Source organism: Bubalus bubalis, chromosome 11 (assembly GCF_019923935.1).
Source record: "Bubalus bubalis isolate 160015118507 breed Murrah chromosome 11, NDDB_SH_1, whole genome shotgun sequence".
In the NCBI taxonomy this organism is placed as follows: Eukaryota; Metazoa; Chordata; class Mammalia; order Artiodactyla; family Bovidae; genus Bubalus; species Bubalus bubalis.
In genome coordinates this window covers 65,642,265-65,667,743 of record NC_059167.1, presented here as the reverse complement: position 1 = coordinate 65,667,743, position 25,479 = coordinate 65,642,265, and the positions used below count along the sequence as shown (strand labels likewise).

The following is a 25,479-nucleotide window of genomic DNA, read 5'->3' as shown; positions in this document are numbered from 1 at the left end:
AAGGTCCAGTGGTCCAGCAGGAACTGAGTCCAGGGTCTGCGGAGGCAGGGGATAGATAGTACCTGAAAACAGCATTCTGGATTTGAAGATTTTATTGAGTGATTGATTGCACATCTTATTTGCCTGTTTTATGTTTGTGTACTTAATTTCTATCCTTCTCAATTCCGCAGGGAATTAATTGATATAAATAGCCCCATATGAAATACTTGCAGGATAACTCTTAATACATGAATTTCAAACATGCTGCTTTCCAAGTTCAGCTAAATACACCTCTTCCTATATCATTGCAGAGTTCATTCTTCAAAACTGAAAAGAGATTGCAAATTTCTCTAATCTTTACACACTTGATTAAAAGAAATGGTGACAAAGATTGAGTCAATGAAGGATTTGATTACTTCTGTGATAAACCATGGCCAAGGGTATTGTCTGGGCTCATTTTCATAATATTTTGAAATTGGTGTTCAGTCATAGCTTTCTACACAATCATGGACATGCTTATTACAGATGTGTTCATTACGTGTCTCCATGAAAATCACTGTGGTTTTATTTCTTTACTTAGAGCCAGTAGTTGTTTTAATTGGTGTATGTTAAATACATGTCCTGAAGTATATGTACATCTTGATCATGTTCTCTTCCAGAAACAGCTTTTTTGGAAACTCAGTTTTAAAAAACATTGGCCCCTAAATTGTCAGCATCATCTTAAAAAGCAAAGGATTTTCCTTCTTCATCTGTTTGTATGCCTATTCTAGCACCTTACACATGCCTCTGTTACAGTGTTTGTCAGATTGATTTATGATGTTGGTTAGGATCTCAAAGAAAGCTTGAATACCGTCCTTCATATGTTCCTCACAGCCCAACACTAAGAAAGAATATTCTGAAAGTACTTTATTGAATAAACAGGTGGGTGGGTTGTTTTTATTGGTTTGGTTTGAGGTTTTTTTGTTTTTACTTCTTCAGATTTTATTGTTTTAATCATAGCCTTCAGTCATTATTTTTAAAGAACCCTTTCTCATAAGTGACAGTGCTCTTTTTCTTTTGCTTTCAGAGAAATCCTAGAACTTCATGTTTTGTTGTCTACCTTGGGTGGTTTACTAAACAATATTACAAACACATTATCGTATTATGTTATGGCCTTGACACAATTTGGTATCACAGTGATATATGTCCCATGTTTATATTATAGTTAGAGAAGGTACAAAAATTGGATTCACACACCCAGTGTAAAACAAATTTCTTAAAATGTCTTTTTATTTAGTGTTGAAGATGAAGCTGTGGATAAAAACGTTTTCAAAGAGTGCAGCAAGATTGCTTTCTACAGGTAAGGAGAGGAAGTGTATGACCTAGGCAAAACAGTTCTGAAAATATTTCAAAATTGATGTTTATTAAATTTTTGAGAACTGATAGACTTCCTGAGGAAAGAGTCAATTAGAAAATTCAGTGATCAAAGAGTTTATTGACAGGAGACATTGACTTTTACAACTTTAACTTACCGTTATATTATTTTATAATTAATATGTTACTATTATAATTAATTATATTGTATAGTTATATATTATAATTAACATTACTATGTTAATAAATCCACTATTTTATTTTTAAAATCAGTGTTTTTAAACTAATATTAAATTTTTGAATCTTTGAAGAAATACTTTTACATGGTTCAAAAATCAAATACTATGAAAAGAAACACATTGAAGAGTTACTCTCATTCCTGTCCCCTTTCACACCACTCTACACCTTCCCCGTAAGTAACCAAGTTTATTAATTTCTTATTTCTCTTTCCAGTATTTCTTTTAGTGAATGCATATATTCTTATATCACAACTATTCTTATACCATATAGCTTTCTATCTATGCATGTATAATCAGTCACTCAGTTGTATCTGACTCTTTGAGATCCCATGAACTGTAGCTCACCAGGCTTTTCTGTCTATGGAATTTTCCAGGCAAGAATACTAGAATGGGTTGCCATTTCATACTCCAGGGGATCTTCCTGACCCAGGGATCGAACCCGTGTCTCCTACCTCTTTTTTCCCCCCTGCTTAATAATTTATTCTGAAGGGCTCTGCAAGAATACATGGAGGCTGTCCTTTTCACAGCTGTATAGTATTCCATTGGGTAAATTATATTATAATTTATTCAGTCTGTTTCATCTTACTAGATTTTGGGTTGTTTTCAGTCTTTTGCTATAATGTCACTGCCACAGTGAAAAGCTATACCTATATCAGGATTTTCCTGGTGGTCCAACGGTTAAGACTATGCTCCCAATGCAGGGGGCATGGATTCAATCCCTGCTCAGAATTCAATCAATGCATACATGCCACATGGTATGGTGTGGCCAAAAAAAAAAAAAAAAGAAAGAAAGAAAGCTATGCATATGTCATTTCCTACACATGCAGGTCTATTTATAGGATGAATTTCCAGAAGTGGGATTACTAGGTCAAAGAATAAACGTATTTGAAATTGTAACTATTACTAGGTATCCCTCCATAGAGATTGTGTCATTTTGTACTCCCATCACCAATATATGATTGCCTTTTTCCCCAGAGCCTCAACAAATATTTCTTTAAAATCTTTTTTTTTTTTTTTGAGTGTCTACCTCTATGTGGTCCTAAAACTGAAGTCACTAAACATTATATCATACAACTCTCCAATTTATTCACACTACTCTAGAGATAGAAAGATCATATCATTTTAATTCTGAACAGGTACCTTAGAAGGAATTCTATAGTGAACTCCTGGTCACCTTGTCAAACCACTAGATTATATTGGATTTCCACTAGAATTTATTAATAAGTTTCTATTAAAGTGTACATTTCATGGAAAGAGGGAGAGAAATCAACAAGCTAACAAATGTCACCTATGAAAACTGCCCCTTGGGATTTCCCTGGTAGGCCAGTGGTTAAGACTTCATGTTCCCAAAGCAGGGAACACTGGTTCAATCCCTGGTTGGGGAACTAAGATCCCACCAAAAAAAACCTGCCCCACCTTCTCAGTAAAGGGGACAAAATACCATCCTTGAGCAGTGTTATGGCGAAGAACAATTTTACTAGTACTCTTATTTTGTTAGTTGTATTAGCACTCATTAATTTTATTAGCTCTCTAAAGTACTTCTGTTAGTGCTTTATTGAAGTACTAATATACCACCTGTGCCCAGTTCACTTATTATTGAAGTGAAATCTTAATAACTTCCACAAGGTAATATAGTCTTTTGGAGGCTGAGTCACAAATCATTCTCAGGCATTTGTATACTTGCTATCTGCAGGCGTCAGAAACAGCTGCTCTCCAAGAAGTCTACCTATCGAGCATTACTGGACTCAGTCACAACAGGCAAAGACAGTGCCAGGTTCCAAATCATCAACGAACCAGCAAAGGTGAGAAAAAATATTTTCTACAGACAGTTCTTTGTTTCTATATGTATTTGGGTTGAATGAAGTGAGTTTCTACAAAGCCTATTAAACTATGTTTGCTTCAAAAATAAACTTTGTGAGATAAGTCATGCTATCTCTTTACTATCTACACAATGTTACTTTAAAAGTAATATGACTGTCAACATATAGATTGCCTTGTATCAGATGCTTTCTTAGGTGTTTTACAAATATTATTTCCTTTTAATTTTTAGAAAATATCCAAGAGGTACATTGTATTGTCCCCAATTTTTAGATAAGGAAATTGAAGTCTAAAAGACCACCCGCCCAGAGTCATAGCTAGTAACCAGAATTTTCACCTGTGACTGTAGACTCTGTCAAGTACCTGTGCTCTTTCTATCACTGTTAACACAATTTATACTTAAGCAAGGTCCAGATTCAGTGAATGTCCAAACCTCAAAATGTGAGCGAACAAGAGGAACGATGGTCTCTGCTGTTGAATAAGTCTCAAATGTTCCCTTACCGAAGCTGCTTCACTCACAGATCACCACAGTTCTTACATACTGAAACATTAGAACAGTGTCCTAAGTGCTTTTTCTCATGTCGGGTTTTCACACTACTTCCCATGGGCCAGTCACAGAGGAAGTGCTGTGGGCTGAGCTCAGAAGTGTGGCTGAGCTCACAAGTAGCTGATGCTTCCAACATGACCCTCACTTCAGATCTTTTCCCATCTTCTAAAGGTGTCCTAAACTTCTAAGGCCTCCCAGACCAATCTGGTTTAATTGGTAATTCACTGAAGAACATAGGTAAAGACATGCAGTCTCAGTGCCATGCCAGCTTAGATAGTAACTCCATCAGCTCACTAACAAAGCCCAGTTCTGCGGAGCAGACTGAGAAGACATCCCCACTTTCACTGCAGCATCGTGAGCAAGCTCCCTGTGGTGCTGTGTCACGTGCTGTGTAGCATTACACCAAGGAATCCCCTCAGAGAAGACAGAACCAAAACTGCCCCACAACATTAGGGCATTCTCTGTAACATTTGTAAGGCCTTTAACTTACCCTTCCCTTGTAGCTCAGTTGGTAAATAATCTGCCTTCAGTACAGGAGACCCAGGTTTGATCCCTGGATCGGGATGATCCCCTGGAGAAGGAAATGCAACCCACACCAGTATCCTTGCCTGGAAAATCTCATGGACACAGGAGCCTGGTGGGCTGCAGTCCATGGGGTCGCAAAGAGTCGGGCACAACTGAGTGACTAATATTTACTTACAGTTAACTTAGCCAGTGACGTGAAGTAGAAGTGTTAGTCACTCAGTCGTGCCCAACTCTTTGTGACACCATGGACTATATAGCCTGCCAGACTCCTCTGTGCATGGGATTCTCCAGGCAAGAATACTGGAGTGGGTTGCCATTCCCTTCTCCAGGGCATTTTCCTGACCCAGGAATTGAACCCAGGTCTCCTGCATTGCAGGCGGATTCTGTACTGTCTGAGCCACCAGGGGCAGGAGGAGCAGTGGCACAGTGAGGAAGACTACTTTCCATATGAAGTTATAGAGATTTTAGTCATTTCAAAGATGTAGAATATGCTGACATAACTTTCTTGCCTGAATTCAAAACAGGGGCTAGAGTCATGTCAGCAGTTCTGTGTTCTCTGTCACCACCCCCTGTTCCCAACTTCTGGTTATGTAAGGATGCATTTGTGGTCGCAGCACACTTTGTTCATTTCTCCTAACTACACTGATGGGATGGTTAGCCTTTCTTCAAAACCTAGTGCTGCTTCTTATACCACTCATCTCCTTCTAGAGGAATTTCCCCCCACCCAACTTGGCATCTGTGAGACCTTTGAGTTCACAGCTCATGGTACCCTCAAAGTCACAGTTCCTTGACTGCTGATCCAAGTCTCCCAAACTTGGCATCCTTTTGTAGCCAAGTTTGAAAGCTTTTCATGGGAAAACATGGGATAGCATTAATTTATTTCCTAGAGAACCAACCACCATTTGCATGTGCTTTAATAGCCAGTACCCAGCCAGGACCCTGTATGCAGCATCAGCAGAAGCAGCTGGATCCAGGAAATGCAAGGAGTCCACAAGAGACCTTCCCGGAGTCAGTAGCCCTAATACCAGCAGCCAGGTCACTTCCTTTCGCATTTTTCCTGTCACTTGCTCTTTTCCCTACTTGTCTCCAATGTGTCTGGCCCCAGAGAGCTGCAGCTGTGCTGTGGTCAGCAGGAATCCCTTTCCATTCTTGGGGAGGTTCAGTCTGCTGAGCACCTTAACAATCCACTGTCTAGATGACACATGCTGAGGCAGAGTATATTAAGGCACTCAGAATACCAATGTGGGCCAAAGTGCAGCTTCTCAATGCAGCTCCATACCCATGAAGTGAGTGGTGGACCCTCTCACACGGCTTCTTAGAAGACTATTGGTGAGTTTTTTTGTACACACCTCTCTTTGGATCCTGAACATGAGGGACAGTGCCGTTCAGGTCAGGTGCTAGAACCAGAGCCCACCAGATCTGTATGCCTTCAAAGAAAAAGAAGCTGTAGTCCAGGAAGACACACGGGAGCTTAGCACAAGACAGCATGGGACTCAGAAGGGAGTTGAGGAGTCAGACAAGCAAGGGCAAGTGATCTGGGATGTCAGCAACACGGCTCCCAAGACTAAGAACTTTGAGGACCTCGTGGAACAGACTCCACGTTCAGTTATTGGAATTAACAGGGCTGTGCAGGAAATCCACACACTCTGATCTCAGACAAATGCATGCAAGTGTATGTTTGGGGAGATCACCCTCAAATTCTGAACTTGATTTTAATGTATTTTTAATGTCCTCCTTGTCACTTAGAATTGAGATGACTAATAGGACAGAGGATGAGATGGCTGGATGGCATCACCGACTCGATGGACATGAGTCTGAGTGAACTCCAGGAGTTGGTGATGGACAGGGAGGCCTGGCGTGCTGCGATTCATGGGGTCACACAGAGTTAGACACGACTGAGCGACTGAACTGAGCTGAACTGAATAGGAACTTAAGGTTTTGTACCCTCTCTGCTTGTTAGGGACAACAGAGATTCAGATAGTGATTTCTGAAGTTGTCTGAACCTTGTATCCTGCTCACTGCATAGTCAGGGAGCCACCACTAGTGGTTGTTTCCGGGACGAGATGGGTGTTTCACGGGAGATTTCAATTAGGATATGGTATGGGTGTAGTCTGGAGGTTTTTTAAAAAGCTGCATACATCCACTTGCTCAAAATGATAGCTTTTTATTTCAGGTTCAGAGAGACAGAGCCCCAAGTCTAGGAGGATCATATTCAGCTCACAGCTGCAGTTCTCAGATTTCACTGATGAGGCAAACCCAGCCCTCTTCTGCCTGCCTACCCCACCCCATTAAAACTCTTAAAGCAATAACTTTGTTGTCAATGTCTGTTGTTAATGTTTGAAATTTTTCTTCCCAATTCTCTTCCCCCAACCTGCCCCTTTACAATCAACCACGAGACAGAACCAAGGTTCATTCAACCTTTTTCAGCTCACACTGTCATAACACTGGGTGTCTCAACAGACATTTCTTTCTCACAGTTCTGGAGTCTGGGAAGCCCAAGATCAAGGTTCCATTCCTGGGTGCCACCTCTTTTCTGTACAGTTGACCCTTGAACATATAGGGCTTAGTGGTGCCGACATCCCCATGCAGTGGAAAATCCAAGTATAATTTCACAGTTGGCCCTTAGTATACATAATTTTGCATCTGCAGGTTCAACCAACCAACGACCATGTGGTACTATAGTTTTATTGTTGTTGTTGGCCACCCCACTCAGCATGTGGGTTGTGGGGTCTTAGTTACCTGACCAGGGATTGAACCTGCACCCCCTGCAGTGGTGGCATGAAGTTTTAACCACTGGACTGCCAGGGAAGTCCCCGTAGTATTTATTATTGAAAAAAAAATTATTATTGAAAAAAATCCATGTATAAGCAGACTCACACAGTTCAAATCTCTGTTGCAGGGTCAACTGTATATTCACATGGTGGTGGTGGTTGTCGTTCAGTTGCTTAGTCATGTCCGACTCTTTGCACCTCCATGAACTGCAGCATGCTGAGCTTCCCTGTCCTTCTCTATCTCCCAGAGTTTCTTCAGACTCATGTCCATTGAGTCACTGATGCCATCCAACCATCTCATCCTCTGTTTCTTCCTTCTCCTCCTGCCCTCAATCTTTCCCAGAATCAGGATCTTTTCCAATGAGTCAGCTCTTCCCATTAGGTGGCCAAAGTATTGCCTCTTTAGCTTCAACATCAGTCCTTCCAATGAATATTCAGGGATGATTTCTTTAGGATTGACTGGTTTGATCTCCTTGCTGTCAAAGGGATTCTCACTTCAGCACCACAGTTAGAAAGCATCAATTCTTCGGCTCTCAGACTTCTTTATGGTCCAGCTCTCACATCCGTACATGACTACTGGAGAAGCCATAGCTTTGACTATACAGACCTTTGTTGGAAAAGTGATGTCTCTGCTTTTTCATATGCTGTCTAGGTTTGTCAAAGCTTTTCTTCCAAGGAGCAAGCATCTTTTAATTCCATGGCTGGTGGAGAGAGAACTTATTCTCTGGTCTCTTCCTGTAAAGGCAGTAATCCCATCATGACTTCACCCTCATGACCTCATCAAAACGTAGTCACCTGCTCAGATGGTAAAGCGTCTGCCTGCAATGCTGGAGACCCAGGTTCAATTCCTGGGTTGGGAAGATCCCCTGGAGAAGGAAATGGCAACCCACTCCAGTACTCATGCCTGGAAAATTCCATGGATGGAGAATCCTGGTGGGCTACAGTCCATGGGGTCACAAAAAGTCGGATACAACTGAGCAACTTCACTTTCCCAAGGCTTCATCTCCAAATGCCATCACATTGAGGATTAAGGCTTCAGCATATGAATTGGAGGGCTGGATGAGGCGGGGGTGGGTTGGGAGAAAGAAGATGACACAGTCCTTAAGTTCAGTTCAGTCGCTCAGTCGTGTCCGACTCTTTGTGACCGCGTGAATCACAGCATGCCAGGCCTCCCTGTCCATCACCAACTCCCGGAGTTCACTCAGACTCACGTCCATCGAGTCAGTGATGCCATCCAGCCATCTCATCCTCTGTCGTCCCCTTCTCCTCCTGCCCCCAATCCCTCCCAGCATCAGAGTCTTTTCCGGTGAGTCAACTCTTCGCGTGAGGTGGCCAAAGTATTAGAGTTTCAGCTTTAGCATCATTCCTTCCAAAGAAATCTCACGGCTGATCTCCTTAAGAATGGACCGGTTGGATCTCCTTGCAGTCCAAGGGACTCTCAAGAGTCTTCTCCAACACCACAGTTCAAAAGCATCAATTCTTCGGCACTCAGCTTTCTTCACAGTCCAACTCTCACATCCATACATGACCACTGGAAAAACCGTAGCCTTGACTAGATGGACCTTTGTTGGCAAACATTAACTTCCTGGGACACCATAATGTTACAAAGCGAATTGAAGTGTCGCCTGTGTGTTGCTTCTAAGTCAAGACACCTAGGTCTTTAAGAAAAGCTGGTTGCAGGTTCAAATGCCTAAGTTTTCACATAGGATCTTATTTCTTATGATATAATCAGATACTTGACAAAGAAGCTTCCCGAAGAAAATCTTAAAGGCGTTATCAGTAAAGTGTTGACTGCTTTTTTAGAACTCCTTTTTCCCTACTATTATTGATTTTTTACTTTCAGTCAAAATTTGACCTGGATTGAGAAACAGAGAATGTCTACTCTTGTGACATCAGAGAAGGGAAATTTATGTTGTCTTCTGAAAGTGAAAGTTAAGGCACTCAGTTGTGTCTGACTCTTTGTGACCCCGTGGACTGTAGCCTACCAGGATCCTCCGTCGATGGAATTTTCCAGGCAAGAGTACTGGAGTTGAAAGGTTGTTGTTGAATCATGTGAATACACCGGGATTCTTGGCCCCCGGAGGAGAAGAATTCAATCCAGGGCCAGAGACGAGGCTTGATCGCTCAGAGCTTTTGTGTAATAAAGTTTTATTAAAGTATAAAGGAGATAGAGAAAGCTTCTGACATAGGCATCAGAAGGGGGCAGAATGAGTACCCCCTTGCTAGTCTTCAGCTGGATGTTATATAGTCCCTAGCAGTCTGTTAATGAAAGAAAGGAATGTCCTATAATTCAGAATAGCACCAGGCCCCTCGCCCATAAGATGCATTTTGGGATAATCTTGGCACCAAATGGTTTATCTTGGGCCATAAAATAATTAACTTGAATCTTAAAGAAGGGCAGACCACCATACAAATAATTTCATTTACATAGATTAGGGGAACAATATCTGAGTATAACATACTGGTTTGTCAAGTAGGTTTTGGGCCAAGAGGCGGAACTGACTTGGAGACAGAGTTTGAGGTAAAGGCATAGTACATTAGCATAGCTTAAGACAAACATTTCCATAAGAAAAAGGCATTGGTTATCTCTAGGCTCAAGAATAGCTAACTTCAGGCGAAACCAGGTGTCATTATGGCAACACAGTATTTTAAGAGAAACCTCTCTTTAAATTTGTATAGAGAAGGAAAAAAATATTGCTAGTTTGTTTCCTCCTGCCGCTTAAGAGAGAGAAAAATGTCTGACACTTGCAGGCTGTTTCCTCCATTTGGAGACCCCTGGCCTTCCTACCTGTTACCCTCTCAGAGTGGGTTGTCTTCTGAGTATACCTAAAAAGCACTGCTAGTGAGGCTGTTTGTAACCGACCTATGTCTTTGACCTATTATGTTGCTAATTTTCACTCTTTTATGACATAAATGACCATTTGGCAAAATGTTTGCTATGCAGTCTGTTTGCAAATTTTCACTAGAGACAACACTTCTAGCAGCTTTTCCAAGAATGCAAGGAAATCTCTGAGCACCTCCATGAAATTACCCCTTGCCTCTTCATCTAAGCCTCATGAAAATGCGACTTTGCCCAACCAGCCACCTCCTCAGCTGATGAGGAACAACTGCCACTTGTTATCCAGGATTATTTCTACAGAAATGGCCAGGAACAGGCAAAACAGTTTGGAATCTATCTAAGCAATCAGAAACACACCTGGACAGGCTAATTGTCCTTGGAGACAGGCTAATATCCAGTTTAACTTGCCAGTGTTCTCTGTAGAAGGTCAGTGCTTACAATAAACCAATAGGCTGCAACTGAGGAAGGAGCAATAAGTCCCCTACAGCTATTTTAATGAACTCTTAAACCATTCTCTGAATCCTGGGAGATCTTGACCAATAGTTGGGAAAGGTCCTTGCTCACTGTTCTAGGCCTTTTACATTAGCTTTCCTTACAGTGTAGTAGAGAGACCTAGTGCCAGAGGAAAAGCAAGATCCACCCATCAAGGAGTAGTTGATGAGGTCATAATTTCCTTTGTTAATACCCACCACCATTTAAATATGTGTTCTAGGGCTCTTCTGTTAACTCAGTCACAGTCTCTACTGGTTCTGGGTGAAATTTTATTTTTTAAATTTAATATAATTGTGATAACTCTGCTGCTTGAATATATAAACAAGGATGTTTTTACCAGTGGTTTTTTTTTTATAATTTATCTTATTTTTTTCCTTATAACCAAAGAAATAAAAACTAGACTTATGGATTGCAAAATACCAGGTTTTATTTTTATTGAGTATGGGAGAAATAAGATAGGAAATGGGAATTTACACTCCAGACTACAGAGGTGAGCCTCAGTGAAAAACCAAGTAGAGACTTGTAGTACTAAAATGAACTTCCAAAATGTATTCCTTTCTCTGATAATTTATTTCAGTTTCTCTGATAGGAGAGATTTACATATCTTAAATGTTTCTAAGGGAGCAAAACCCATGCTGTCTCACCTTATTTAAAATGTTTAAAAGTTTTATGTTTCTTATTTTCCATAAATCCATCTTGCTGCAATTTTTATTGCTCTTATCTATTTATCAACACTAAATAATTCTGAGTTTAAGCAATCTAACTTCTGTAACAATGTATTTTTCATCATTTTAAATCATTAATAGAGATTCAATAATTTATTTGGATATTATTTTAAAATAAATGTCCAAACAAGTCTCTAGAGAGCAGGAATATTTAGAAATTCTCAATGTTTTAGACAGAAGGATATAACATTTATGTCCAGACTTTTTGATGGCCAAGTTTTGGTGGAAGAATTGGGCAATAACTGGCAGTTAAGAAGCCCAGGAAAGTGGTTTATAAACTGTCATCCACAGAGCCCTGAGGTTTCCGTGGAGGTGTCTCAGGACTCAGTGCAGGGAGGGGAGGGGGCTCAAAGGTCGAGGCTCTGAGCTTCTTTCTCCTGTCTTCAACCCAAGTAGCTTTACTTATTGGACTTCTGAGAGTCCACTACTGTTAATTTTTTTAAGCCCGTAAAAACAGATTTAAGGTCTAAGGAAATGAAGCTATGTTCATGATAATAAGGAATGTGCTGGTAATAAGAGATAAGAATGAACTTGGATATTGACTTTGAAAAGGGTAGAAGAACTAACACCTATCCTGCTCAAACTCTTCCAGAAAATTGCAGAGGATGGTAAACTTCCAAACTCATTCTATGAGGCCACAATCACCCTAATACCAAAACCTGACAAAGATCCCACAAAAAAAAGAAAACTACAGGCCAATATCACTGATGAACATAGATGCAAAAATCCTTAACAAAATTCTAGCAATCAGAATCCAACAACACATTAAAAAGATCATACACCATGACCAAGTGGGCTTTATCCCAGGGATGCAAGGATTCTTCAATATCCGCAAATCAATCAATGTAATACACCACATGAACAAATTGAAAAATAAAAACCATATGATTATCTCAATAGATGCAGAGAAAGCCTTTGACAAAATTCAACATCCATTTATGATAAAAACTCTCCAGAAAGCAGGAATAGAAGGAACATACCTCAACATAATAAAAGCTATATATGACAAACCCACAGCAAACATTATCCTCAATGGTGAAAAATTGAAAGCATTTCCTCTAAAGTCAGGAACAAGACAAGGGTGCCCACTTTCACCATTACTATTCAACATAGTTTTGGAAGTTTTGGCCACAGCAATCAGAGCAGAAAAAGAAATAAAAGGAATCCAAATTGGAAAAGAAGAAGTAAAACTCTCACTGTTTGCAGATGACATGATCCTCTACATAGAAAGCCCTAAAGACTCCACCAGAAAATTACTAGAACTAATCAATGACTATAGTAAAGTTGCAGGATATAAAATCAACACACAGAAATCACTTGCATTCCTATGCACTAATAATGAGAAAACAGAAAGAGAAATTAAGGAAACAATTCCATTCACCATTGCAACAGAAAGAATAAAATACTTAGGAATATATCTACCTAAAGAAACTAAAGACCTATATATAGAAAACTATAAAACATTGGTGAAAGAAATCAAAGAGGACACTAATAGATGGAGAAATATACCATGTTCATGGATTGGAAGAATCAATATAGTGAAAATGAGTATACTACCCAAAGCAATCTATAGATTCAATGCAATCCCTATCAAGCTACCAACAGCATTCTTCACAGAGCTAGAACAAATAATTTCACAATTTGTATGGAAATACAAAAAACCTCAAATAGCCAAAGCGATCTTGAGAAAGAAGAATGGAACTGGAGGAATCAAACTACCTGACTTCAGGCTCTACTACAAAGCCACAGTTATCAAGACAGTATGGTACTGGCACAAAGACAGAAATATAGATCAATGGAACAAAATAGAAAGCCCAGAGATAAATCCACGCACATATGCACACCTTATCTTTGACAAAGGAGGCAAGAATATACAATGGATTAAAGACAATCTCCTTAACAAGTGGTGCTGGGAACTCTGGTCAACCACTTGTAAAAGAATGAAACTAGAACACTTTCTAACACCATACACAAAAATAAACTCAAAATGGATTAAAGATCTAAACGTAAGACCAGAAACCATAAAACTCCTAGAGGAGAACATAGGCAAAACACTCTCTGACATACATCACAGCAGGATCCTCTATGACCCACCTCCCAGAATATTGGAAATAAAAGCAAAAATAAACAAATGGGACCTAATTAACCTTAAAAGCTTCTGCACATCAAAGGAAACTATTAGCAAGGTGAAAAGACAGCCTTCAGAATGGGAGAAGATAATCGCAAATGAAGCAACTGACAAACAACTAATCTCGAGAATATACAAGCAACTCCTACAGCTCAACTCCAGAAAAATAAATGACCCAATCAAAAAATGGGCCAAAGAACTAAATAGACATTTCTCCAAAGAAGACATCCAGATGGCTAACAAACACATGAAAAGATGCTCAACATCACTCATTATCAGAGAAATGCAAATCAAAACCACTATGAGGTACCATTTCACACCAGTCAGAATGGCTGCGATCCAAAAGTCTACAAGTAATAAATGCTGGAGAGGGTGTGGAGAAAAGGGAACCCTCTTGCACTGTTGGTGGGAACGCAAACTAGTACAGCCACTATGGAGAACAGTGTGGAGATTCCTTAAAAAACTGGAAATAGAACTGCCTTATGATCCAGCAATCCCACTGCTGGGCATACACACTGAGGAAACCAGAAGGGAAAGAGACACGAGTACCCCAATGTTCATCGCAGCACTGTTTATAATAGCCAGGACATGGAAGCAACCTAGATGTCCATCAGCAGACGAATGGATAAGAAAGCTGTGGTACATATACACAATGGAGTATTACTCAGCCATTAAAAAGAATACATTTGAATCAGTTCTAATGAGGTGGATGAAACTGAAGCCTATTATACAGAGTGAAGTAAGCCAGAAAGAAAAACACCAATACAGTATACTAACGCATATATATGGAATTTAGAAAGATGGTAACAATAACCCTGTGTACGAGACAGCAAAAGAGACACTGATGTATAGAACAGTCTTATGGACTCTGTGAGAGAGGGAGAGGGTGGGAAGATTTGGGAGCATGGCATTGAAACATGTAAAATATCATGTATGAAACAAGTTGCCAGTCCAGGTTCGATGCACGATACTGGATGCTTGGGGCTGGTGCACTGGGATGACCCAGAGGGATGGAATTGGGAGGGAGGAGGGAGGAGGGTTCAGGATGGGGAACACATGTATACCTGTGGCGGATTCATTTTGATATTTGGCAAAACTAATACAATTATGTAAAGTTTAAAAATAAAATAAAATTAAAAAAAAAAAAAAAGAAAAGGGTTACCTATTGGCAAAATTGGTTTGCTTAAGTTAAAATGAAAACAAAATGGGGCTTTGACACTGATATATGTGTTTGCTTGCATAAGATCATATGGGAAAAGCAGGGTTATTGCTACTTTTTCTCGTATAATTAGGATTCTTTCCTAGGCTGTAGCCTCAAGAACAGAACATACCAAAGTCTGTGGTTTAAAACATAAATTTTTAAAAGAAAGTTACTTTACTAAAAATTGGAGAATCTCTGAGTGCATAAACTGGATTCAATATTTGTTAGTCACACAGAGGCAGACAACCTGTGTGCCATCTGCTTAGGATGTTCTTGCCCCGTTTTTGCCTACCCAGAGTCCTGCTAATTCCTGAAGGCCCTGGTCAAGTCCTTCTTCCTCCAGAGAGATGCCCCAGACCCCTCTTCTTACAGGCATCAATATTCCCCTTCCTTGTCCTGGCACAGCACCGTTCTTGTCCTGTCTCAGCACTTATCATAAAATACTTTATAGTTATTACATATGTGTTCCATCTCCTCTAAATTGCACTCTCCCTAAGAGTTTAGCCATCCTTTTCATAGCCATCAGCACATTGCATTATTAGATTCCAAATAAATGTTAGCTGAATTAAATTTGAGAGACTAGTGGAAATATACGTCTAATTTGGGAAAGAATACATACTCTAATAGGATTTCAGTCTTACATTTGAACACATTTTCAAATCTTAGAATCCTGATGGCACACTTCCAGTAAAGATATACAAAAGAACATTAAGCATATAAGCAGTATTACATATGATCGAGGGTGGAAGAAAGGGGGAGGTATTGGTCAAAGTGTACAAACTTCCAACTATAATATGATGAACAACTTCTGGAGATTTAATGTACAGCCTAGTGATTGTAGCTAATAGTACTCTACTATATACTTGAAAGTTCCTAAGAGAGTAGATCTTAAATGTTTTCACCACAAAAAGGAAATGGTAATTATGTGACTTGGTGCAGATGTTAGCTAATGCTATGGTGGTGATCAGTTTTGCAAGTTGTAAGTAACAAATCAAGGAGTTGAGCAACAACTTATACTTGTCAATTGTTTCTCAATAAAGCTGGGGAAAATAATTACTGATAACTACTGCATCATAACCCTATTTTATAATAAGAATGTCTGTAAAAGAACTCACAGCCTCTTTACCACTTATACCTGGTCACTCCTCAGTGTCCTGTCACTGCTTAAGTGCCCTATTTCCTGTACTCTGAAGAAGCAAGGTTCCAGTAACATCATTCGGGGGATTTTATTTTGCTTTGTTTTTGATGCTGATTTAATATTCTCCTGGCTTCCTATATCTTACTTGCACCACATCCTACCTGTTCTGCATTACCTCACACAGCCTACCCTTCTTAGCTTTTCATTTAACAGACATTATAGTAACAATACATGGGGCTTCCCAGGTGGCTCAGTGCTGAAGGATCTACCTGCCAATGCAGGAGATGAGAGTTTGATCCCTGGGTCAGGAAAATCCCCTGGAGGAGGGCATGGCAACCCATTCCAGTATTCTTGCCTGGGAAATCCCATGGACAGAAGAGTCTGGTGGACTACAGTCCATGAGGTGGCAAATAGTTGGACACGACTGAACAGGCATGCACGCACACAGCCCTGGAACACATAGGAGGTGTTTATTTCTACTATAGGTAGAGCCAGGCAAGTACATTTATAGACTAGAAAGCCTTTTCCTTCATGATTGCCATTGTTCACCAATTAGCTTGCCCTGTAATAATCTAAACATAGTTTTCTAATTATTGTAATTTGTAGAGCTGACCTAGGTAAGCTGTTGAAACCAATCTCATGTATGTGTTCCCAGGTTCCACTCCTGGCTGAAGTTTGTGGCATAGAGGGAAATATTTTCAGACTTAAAATCAATGAAGAAATACCCTTGAAACCTAGGTATGAAGTTTCTGATGTCCTCACAAGCAAGCTAACCACTGTAAGGTAAGCCAAGAAACATGCTACCTGGAATACACCCTCAATATGTTCTTCTATCATACCTTGAGTGGCAGCTTTTGTATGAGCCTCATATTTTGTGTTTCAAAGATACGCCCATTTGCAAAGTTAGTTTTCAGTTATTTGGGAATAAATTTATCCATTTTAACGTTATCCATTCTGTATTCTCTTCCTCTGCCATTTGACTCATCAGTACTTATTAATGAAGAGAAGCAGAGCTTCTCATCTCTTCTCTCCTCCCCACAAAGTAAAAAATTTGTCAACAGCAAAGCAGAAAAGCTATTTAATTGACTCACTAAGATGAGCAGCAGGGCTCCAGGGATTGAAGGTACTAGCTGAACTCCCAATGCTTACAGTCATTTATACAGTTAGACTGGCTCACTTTTAATTAATGGCAGTCTCAGAAGTCTAACATGTAATTTGACTTAGAGTCGGAGTTAAATTAATAGTAAGTTTCTAGGTGAAAAAATGTCTTTGGGGATTAAAGGATTTTTCATGTACCTGCAGAATCTGCCTCAGTTCTCAACACATTTTCCTGTGATATTTTAACTTGGTTCTGTCTGTGGGTTTGTTGTTTTCTTTGTATCATTGTACTAAGGGAATATGACATTATGCCAGATGCTTTAATTTTCACTACATCATTATCATAGTTTTATGTGGATTATTTTTCCATGAAAATCTAATAAATAGTTAATAAATTATAAGGGTAAATTAATCTAGCTATGGTAAACTATCATAAACTTACAATATATCACTGAGCCTTACTATATGCCAAGAACTTAGGAGACAGATGCGCACCCATGGCTGATTCATGTAGATGAATGGTAAAAACCACCACAATATCATAAAGTAATTATCCTCCAATTAAAATAAGTAAATTTAAAAAAAAGAGACTGTTCTCAAGGCTTTGCAGTTTGGCAAATGAGAATGTGTATGTATGTGTGTGTTTCTTCTTGGTCACATTAGTTTTTACTCTCCTGGACAATTCATTTTACTAGTAGATCTTTAACATTTTTACATCTGTGTTCATAAGTAAAATCGGCCTGTAGTTTTCTTTTTCTGTGGTGTCTTTGCCCAGGTTTTGGAGTCAGGGTGATATTAGCTTTGTGTAGTAAATATGTTATATTAGTTTTAGCTTTGCTTCTATTTCAACCTCTTTCTAGAGGGCTTTTGGCTACTGCAGTAACTAGAAAGCTAAAAACTGCGTTTCTCCATTTCCCAGACTCAAGCTAGTTTCTGGTGTACTTTAGGTTCCATCAAGGTATCTTGATTTCAGAACTGAGTTTCCCATTTTGCTGGTATGCATTGGCAGCTATGGAATGACTCTAGAGCCACTAGTTAGGGCCGTGGTTTCTTGACCTCTGGATTGCATCTAAGATGGCATGACCCTGGAGTCCAGCCATTGCCACATTGACTTCTGTTTACCCAACTTCCTGCTTCCAGCTGAGAGAGAAGTTCTGTTGGTCTACAGTTATGTGGTATTGTCCTAGGGGTTATTACTGGGCACTCAACCAGGAACCAGCTACTTCAAAACTTCCATGATATTGTAAGCTCATAATTCCCCCATATTAAGTAAGTCATTTCCTTTCTGCTTAAAATGGCCAGAATTGTTTCCGTTATCTACAGTTGAATCTTAATTGACATAATTGTTGGTATCAGAAATGAATATAAGTAACAAATCCTCAAGGATTGAAACATGAGCTTAATTAGCTGATCTAGTTGGATCTGAAGGTAGTGAGGTTTTCTGAAGGTAGTGAGGTTTTCATTAGACAATGTGATATTAGTGTTTGGGGCTGAACACTACCCTCCCCCCATATGTTGATATGTTGAAACCCTAAGTCTTTATACCTCAGAATGTGACTGTTCAGAGATAGGGCCTTTGAACAGGTAATTAAGTAACAATAGGGTCATTAGGGTGGGCTCTGATCCAACGTGACTGATGTTCTATAAGAGGAGACAATTAGGATACAGATAACACAGAAGTATGGCCTTGTGAAGACACAGCAAGAGGATGGCCATCTGCAAGCCAAGAAGAAAGGCCTCAGAAGAAACCAAACCTGCTGACACTTTGATCTAGGACTTCCAGCCTCCAGAATTGTGAGAAAATATATTTCTTGTGTTTAAGCCACCTAGTCTGCGGTAGCAGCTCTAGAAAACTAGTATAACTAGCAATAAACAACAGCATTGTCTGGCAAAGTCACTTAACTTACTACTTGTGGTCACCTGAAATCAAGTGCCTATTGAAAGTGTGGCTCTGGCAGACCAAGCGGTGGGGCCACAGCGTAGCCTGATTGTCATATGAAATTCAAAATGCTGAGGTGGCCTGGGCTGTTACTAATTTCACTGAAGAACTTAAAGAAAAAGAAAAAAAGAAAAAAAAAAAAAAGTAGTTTCAGGCTTTTAAATTCTTAGCTCACGATATTGTCAGAAACCTAATAGGTTTTATGACCATCTTACACATCTCTTATATCTATAGAGTCCTTGTAACTACAGAGCCCTTGTAGCTGAAAATCAAATATAGGGTTAGATTCTATGGTTTGCTGAATTGAAGTGTAAGTTGGATTCAGAGCTTTATCAAGTCTATGAATTTAGGGCATCGACTGTGAAAAGATAGGACTCCTCAAAATTGAATAGCAACATCTGGGAAGATTTGGATAACTCTGAGTACCTAAACCTCAGAATTCCACCGAGCCTCCCAGTTCAGCTGAGGACTCGCCCTCTCCTCTGATGAGGCTGGCATTACCTTGCTGGGACACTCCATGTTGACCTCACCTGAAATATACTATGTCAGGGTATTCCAGTGCTCGCTGTGCTTCTCTCTTACTCCCTTTCACTGCCTCCAGATCCACTGTCAGAGTCCGACCCCAACATTCCCAGGGAGCCAATTACAGTCAAACCCAGGAGGCACCTAAAGAATTAGAAGATGTTATATTGGCAAAAACCTCTGAGATAGGCATGGTAATGGTTTCTGAAGGACTCCTAGACTGGAAAGAAGCAACATAATTTTAGGATCATGCTAAATTTACTGACATAAATTAGAGAATTCAGATTTGATATGCTATCTAGGACAGCTGAAAGAGGTTCTAATTATTTGCTTGATTGGCTAAGTGTAATCTGTAGAGTCAGCTATGGACTCTGCTGAATGAAGCTGAGATACCAGAAATTCCTTGGCACAGTGTAGAAGAAATGATTCATAGACTTAGGGAAATAGAAATGTTGAAGTGGGTATGTCATATACAGCCACCTCATCTAGCCCCTAACTCTGTTCTCCAAAGAACCCAAAAGAAACTACCTTCACTGAGAAATATATTGGTGAGAGAACACTTGGAAAACATTATAGTGAGTGAATGTCTTTTCTGAGCTAGAGACGATGGTGCAAATGGTACCATTAAAACAGGCTCCCTGGTTTCAGTGGAGATGATGAGACTCTAAGTAGCAAAGTCAAAGTAGCAGCATTTAGTTGTTGGAGACAAGGTGGACAGGTTTCCTTAACGTGCAGCAGGGCCTGTGCGGTACTCAGAATGGCTCAACCCTCAGGGCAGTGAACAATATGTCAGAGAGTCCATTAGACTGAAATAGAGGGGCTAAAGTCCTACTTGATAGACTAATCAAAAGAATTCTATTGAGATTTGATAAACAGTGAGAGACAATCTCTCAGTCAATGGAATTAGTTTCCAGAACCCAAGCATCTTACTTGAGGAGAAGGCCTAGAATCCATGGAGGAAGATTCTGCAAGGATGTAATAAGATTATAACCTGTCCCTTCTAATCCTCCCTAAAGAGGCCTGTGACCATTTACCAGGGTAACTATGCACTAGAAAAAGAAATATCTAGACTTAGGGTTTTAAGTGCTGCCTCTGAGCTTATGTAACTCCTGGGGGATCTAAAACATCCCCAAAGTCTACTTGTCAATTGGGGGCTGATGGAAGTCAGGTGATAAACAGATAAAAGTTTGACCTTTCCATCTCACTGTGGACTGAGTGGATAATAACCCAATCTGTGTTATTTCCTCAGTTTCTGTATGTATGGTTAGAATGAGAGAAGGAAAAGAAAAATGTTTAGTCTATGCACCAAACAGTTTTCCTAGACTGTCCAGACCAAGGTAATTATAATGGTGATGACAGCCAACATTTACTGAGCACTTACTATGTGCCAGGCACTGTGTGATCTCGTTTACATGTGTGGTCTCATTGAATCCTCAAAAAGCTATGTTTGTTCTCGCTTTTATCATTTCCACTTCACAGATTAGGAAACCAAGAACTGGAAAAGATAAACCTGTCCAAAGTTACACACCTAGTGCATGTTAGAGCTATGTTCAGTCCAGGCTTTCTGACACCAAAGCTCACACTCTGAATTACAGCCTTCCACGGCCTTGTCATGCTATGTTACATGAATATTGATTTACTAAGTTGAACTGAGACTTTCACTGAGCCACATAAACTTAGAACAATTTATTTTTCTCTCCCTGCCTTGTTTTCCAGGCTGACTTCTTGCCCAGGGGATACAGGCAGTCTGGTGTTGGCAAGTGGAAAAGGAGATCTGAAGTGTCACATCATGGCAAACCCATTCAAGGTTGACTTGGTATCTGAAGAAGAGGTTGTAATGAGCATAAACTCCCTGGGCCAATTGTACTTTGAGCAGCTGCAGATTCCTCCCAAGCAAAGGTATTTTTGCACATTACTTAATACATACAGAACTTAAAATCTGATTGTGACTATGTCTCCATAGAAAATTAATTTGCTTTATTTGTTGGAATATTCTGAGAAATTTCATCTTTTCACCTGTACAGACTAATGCAGGCTTGATGACAAAAGTTATTCCCAGACATTTGCAAAGGTGATACTCTTAACACATCCTATATTTTTGACTGATTACATTCTCTACCCTACACTTTCTTAAAAAAGACCCTGTTAACTTGATAGATGTTAATGTGAACTAACAAAATTTCACTTTATCCCCTTTACAATAACATGAGTTACCTTAGACTTGAATAGTTGTCTAGGAATTTTCTGGAACCAACCACTTGATCAAAGCTGTTTATGTGTGGATCACATGAATTGGAAGATAGTTGCAGAAGGAGATTTTTCATCCATTTTTACCAATATTGTTTTTAAATCCTCCAGTCTGTAGTTCTAGTTTTATTCAAATAATAAACATCTTACATGAGCTTCAGAAAACATTTAACATAGTGATTTTTTCCTGAGTCTCAGCTAATTTCTATTTTTAAAGTTTATTGTTAAATTTTTTATTTTATCACAGAAATGTGTTCACTATAGGCTAAATAGAAAATATTGAAAAGAAGAAAAAATTAAAATACCCATAGTCCTGCCACCCCTGCTGTTAGTACCTTATGAATTTAGTTCAGTTTACTTTTTTTGACTGAAAATAATAACAGCATAACAAATCCCTGTGTGTGTGTTACTTATATTTTGTTGTTTATTTATATTAAAAATATTAATTTTAAAGCAGTTTTCCTTTTAATAAACTCCTATTATTTTGTTTTAGGGGTGATTTCTAAGTTGGGCTTTTTAATGAAGCCCAGTAAAGTCAGCCTCACCATTTGTCTTTTGAGCTACCTAGTTCCATGTTTGAAAATAATCAATGTTTCCAGTTTTCTATGTATCCTTCTAGAGATAATTTATGCCTATTCAGTAAAACTAATGTATTCTTTGTTTTTTTCCTTTCCTGACGCAAATGATACACATTATTCTGTACCTCCTTTTTTTTTTCTTTAGCAGTGTGGTAGTTTCTAATTTCTTTAAAGCTGCTACATTATTTCTATTATACGGTTACACTATGATTCATTTAGTAAATCCCTGCTGCTACTGCTAAGTCACTTCAGTCAAGTCCGACTCTGTGCGACCCCATGGACGGCAGCCCACCAGGCTCCCCCGTCCCTGGGATTCTCCAGCAAGAACACTGGAGTGGGTTGCCATTTCCTTCTCCGATGCGTGAAAGTGAAAAGTGAAAGTGAAGTCGCTCAGTTGTGTCTGACCCTCAGTGACCCCATGGACTGCAGCCCTCCAGGCTCCTCTGTCCATGGGATGAAAGCAATAGTACTGGAGTGGGGTGCCATTGCCTTCTCCGAAATCCCTACTGCTGCTGCTGCTAAGTCGCGTCAGTCGTGTCCAACTCTGTGCGACCCCATAGACAGCAGCCCACCAGGCTCCCCCGTCCCTGGGATTCTCCAGGCAAGAACACTGGAGTGGGTTGCCATTTCCTTCTCCAATGTGTGAAAGTGAAGTCGCTCAGTCGTGTCTGACCCTCAGCGACCCCATGGACTGCAGCCCTCTAGGCTCCTCTGCCCATGGGATTTTCCAGGCAAGAGTACTGGAGTGGGGTGCCATCGCCTTCTCTGAAATCCCTATTAGTGGACTTTAAAATCATTTCTGATGTTGTTTTACAACTACTTCATGAATAACCTTGTATGTGTGTCATTTTGCATACATGCAAATATATCCATAGACCAGAGTCATAGAAGTATAATTTCTGATCAAATGGTTTGTACATCTGTTATTTTGATAGATGTTTCCAAATTGCCTTCCATAGAGGTTGTGTACTCGTTTATATTTCTATCATTTTTATTTATATTTGTGTTATATCCACTTAGGGGGAAAAATATAAGTTAGATCTTAACCTCAAACCATTTAGCAAAATGAATTCTAGGACTTTCCTGGTGGTACAGTGAATAAGAGTCCACCTGCCAATGCAGGGGACACAGGTTTGATCCCTGGTCCAGGAAGATTCCACATGCCGTGGAGCAACTCAACCCATACACCACAACTACTGAACCCATGCTCTAGAACCCATGAGCCACAACTACTAAGCCGGTGAGCCATAACAACAGAAACCCATGCCCCTAGAGCCTGTGCTCCACAAGAAGAGAAGCCACCACAGTGAGAAGCTCACACACCACAACAAAGAGCAGCCCCGGCTTGCTGCAGCTAGAGAAAGCCCATGCACAGCAATGAAGATCAATTGCAGCCAAAAGTTAAAAATAAATAATTTAAAAAATTAATTCCAGGTAAATAAAAATTAAACACACACACACACACAAAATAAAAATAAGAGAAAATATAGAATATTTTAAATTGTATTAATGTGATAGAAACTGAAGAGCTGTAAGGAAAAAGATGGATTTGATTACCTAGAAATTTTAAACTTTATTATACCCACAAAAACAAAATACAAACAACAACAACAAAAAAAACTTGAACAAAATGAAAAGGCAAGAATCTGTAATTTCCAGTTTGGCATGTGAGGAGCTCAGAAGTTGCCACAAACTAGAATGAAAAATCAAAAAATAAAATTACTCAAAATATAATATAGTCCTAAATGTAAAATCTAAGACCATAAAACTTCTAGACAACATCAGAAAATCTTGATGACCTTGAATTAGGCAGAGGTCTTAGATATTACACCAAAAGCATGATCCACAAAAGAAGAAATATGGTTAAATGAAACAAAAGTAAAAATGCAAAATTTTTTTTTTTTACAAATTTTTTTTAAATTTTTACAATTTTAAATTTTAAATTTTATTTAAAATTTAAATTTTGTAAATTAAAAATTATTTTTTTGTAATGTAAATTTAAAAAATTTTTTTTAATTTAAATTTTAAATTTTTTACAAAATTTAAATTTTGTAAAAAAAAAATTTTTACAAAATTATTTTACAAAAAGTAAAATATATGCAAAGATAAGTCATAGACTAAGGAAAAATATTTGTAAACATATATATGATCAAGAAGTTGTATTTATAATATAGAAAGAACTCTCAAAATTTAACAAGAAAATAATATATTTAAACAGATATTTCACCAAAGATGTACAAGTGACAAATAAGCACTTGAAAAATATGTCCAATACCATTAGTTATTAGAAAATTGCAAATTAAATGACAGTGACATACTACCACACATCTATTAAAATGGTTAAAGTTTAACAGGCCAACCATATTGTTAGAAACATGACTGGAGAGCGAGGGGCTTTGATAGACATTGAGTCTTGAGCAGAGGTATTTATTTTGTATTCTGTGACTTAGTGGAACCCTGCAGAAGGGATTTCCTTCCATTTAATTATTTATATTGCTTCTCCCTGGTGGCTCAGATGGTAAAGAATCTGCCTGTAATGCAGAAGACCCAGGTTCAGTCCCAAGGTCGGGAAGTTCCCTTGGACAAGGAAATGGCAATTCACTCCAGTATTCTTGCCCTCAAGAATCCCATGGACAGAGGAGCCTGGCAAGGCTACAGTCCATGGGGTTGCAAAGAGTCGGACACAACTGAGCGACTAATACTATAGTTATTGTAATTGTAAATTGACCAAATAAAAGCATGTCCTTCATAGGCAGGAGCTGATAAACTGATACTGGGCTTGGATATGTTAAAAAAATTTTTTTTTTTTTCTATAAGACAGGATGAGCTGAAACCAGGGAACAGTGAGTTCACTAGACAGGAGGAACATAGCTATTTGAAGTAAAAAATCAATCCACAGCCTCATAATAAACAATTACTACTCATCTGTATATTCACAACAAAATAATGTCACTACATTTAATGAGCAGCACCAAAAAATAGACATAGATGGACAAAAGTTCCTTGATATAAATGGTAGCCTAGACTTAATATCCTTGTGCATCCTTGGGAGTCATTCTTGGAGACCAGATTGAGATTGGTCTCTGGCAGAATGTTGTCCCCTGTCTATTGAACTTTCATGCTGCAAGAAGAGGTAAGAGCCTTGTTCTAAGTACAGACAAACTTTGCCCTTGTGTAATATCCTAAAGGGGAACCATAGTTTACATGCAATCTGGTGATCTTCTGCTGTGAAAAGTGTTTATTTTGCCTTTTTCAATGTATTTGCCTGTCTTAGACACTTTGAACAAAGAAAGGAAAAATAAACAACCTCTGAACTCTGATCTTCCATTGCTTTTGTACA

General features: G+C 39.1%; 1 protein-coding gene and 1 long non-coding RNA gene across 18 annotated transcripts in view; both read left to right on the top strand.

Moving 5' to 3' along the window:
* Positions 1-25,479, top strand: part of GANC (glucosidase alpha, neutral C) — a 73,034-nt gene that overhangs the window by 1,471 nt on the left and 46,084 nt on the right. For 12 of the 17 annotated variants that reach the window (XM_006066206.4, XM_006066205.4, XM_044925170.2 and 9 more), the window contains 4 exons: positions 1,256-1,318; positions 3,265-3,373; positions 16,411-16,538; positions 21,031-21,213. In XM_006066206.4, the coding sequence (XP_006066268.4) occupies positions 1,256-1,318; positions 3,265-3,373; positions 16,411-16,538; positions 21,031-21,213 (483 nt within the window). Of the gene's footprint in view, positions 1-19; positions 901-1,255; positions 1,319-1,643; positions 1,745-3,264; positions 3,374-10,176; positions 11,956-16,410; positions 16,539-21,030; positions 21,214-25,479 lie in introns of those variants that run through there. The other 5 variants (XM_025295852.3, XM_044925173.2, XM_044925171.2 and 2 more) reach the window with 3 other exon arrangements.
* Positions 5,503-6,770, top strand: LOC112587860. Its single transcript, XR_006542873.1, has 2 exons — positions 5,503-5,790; positions 6,208-6,770. It is a non-coding gene; the product is annotated as an uncharacterized LOC112587860 (long non-coding RNA).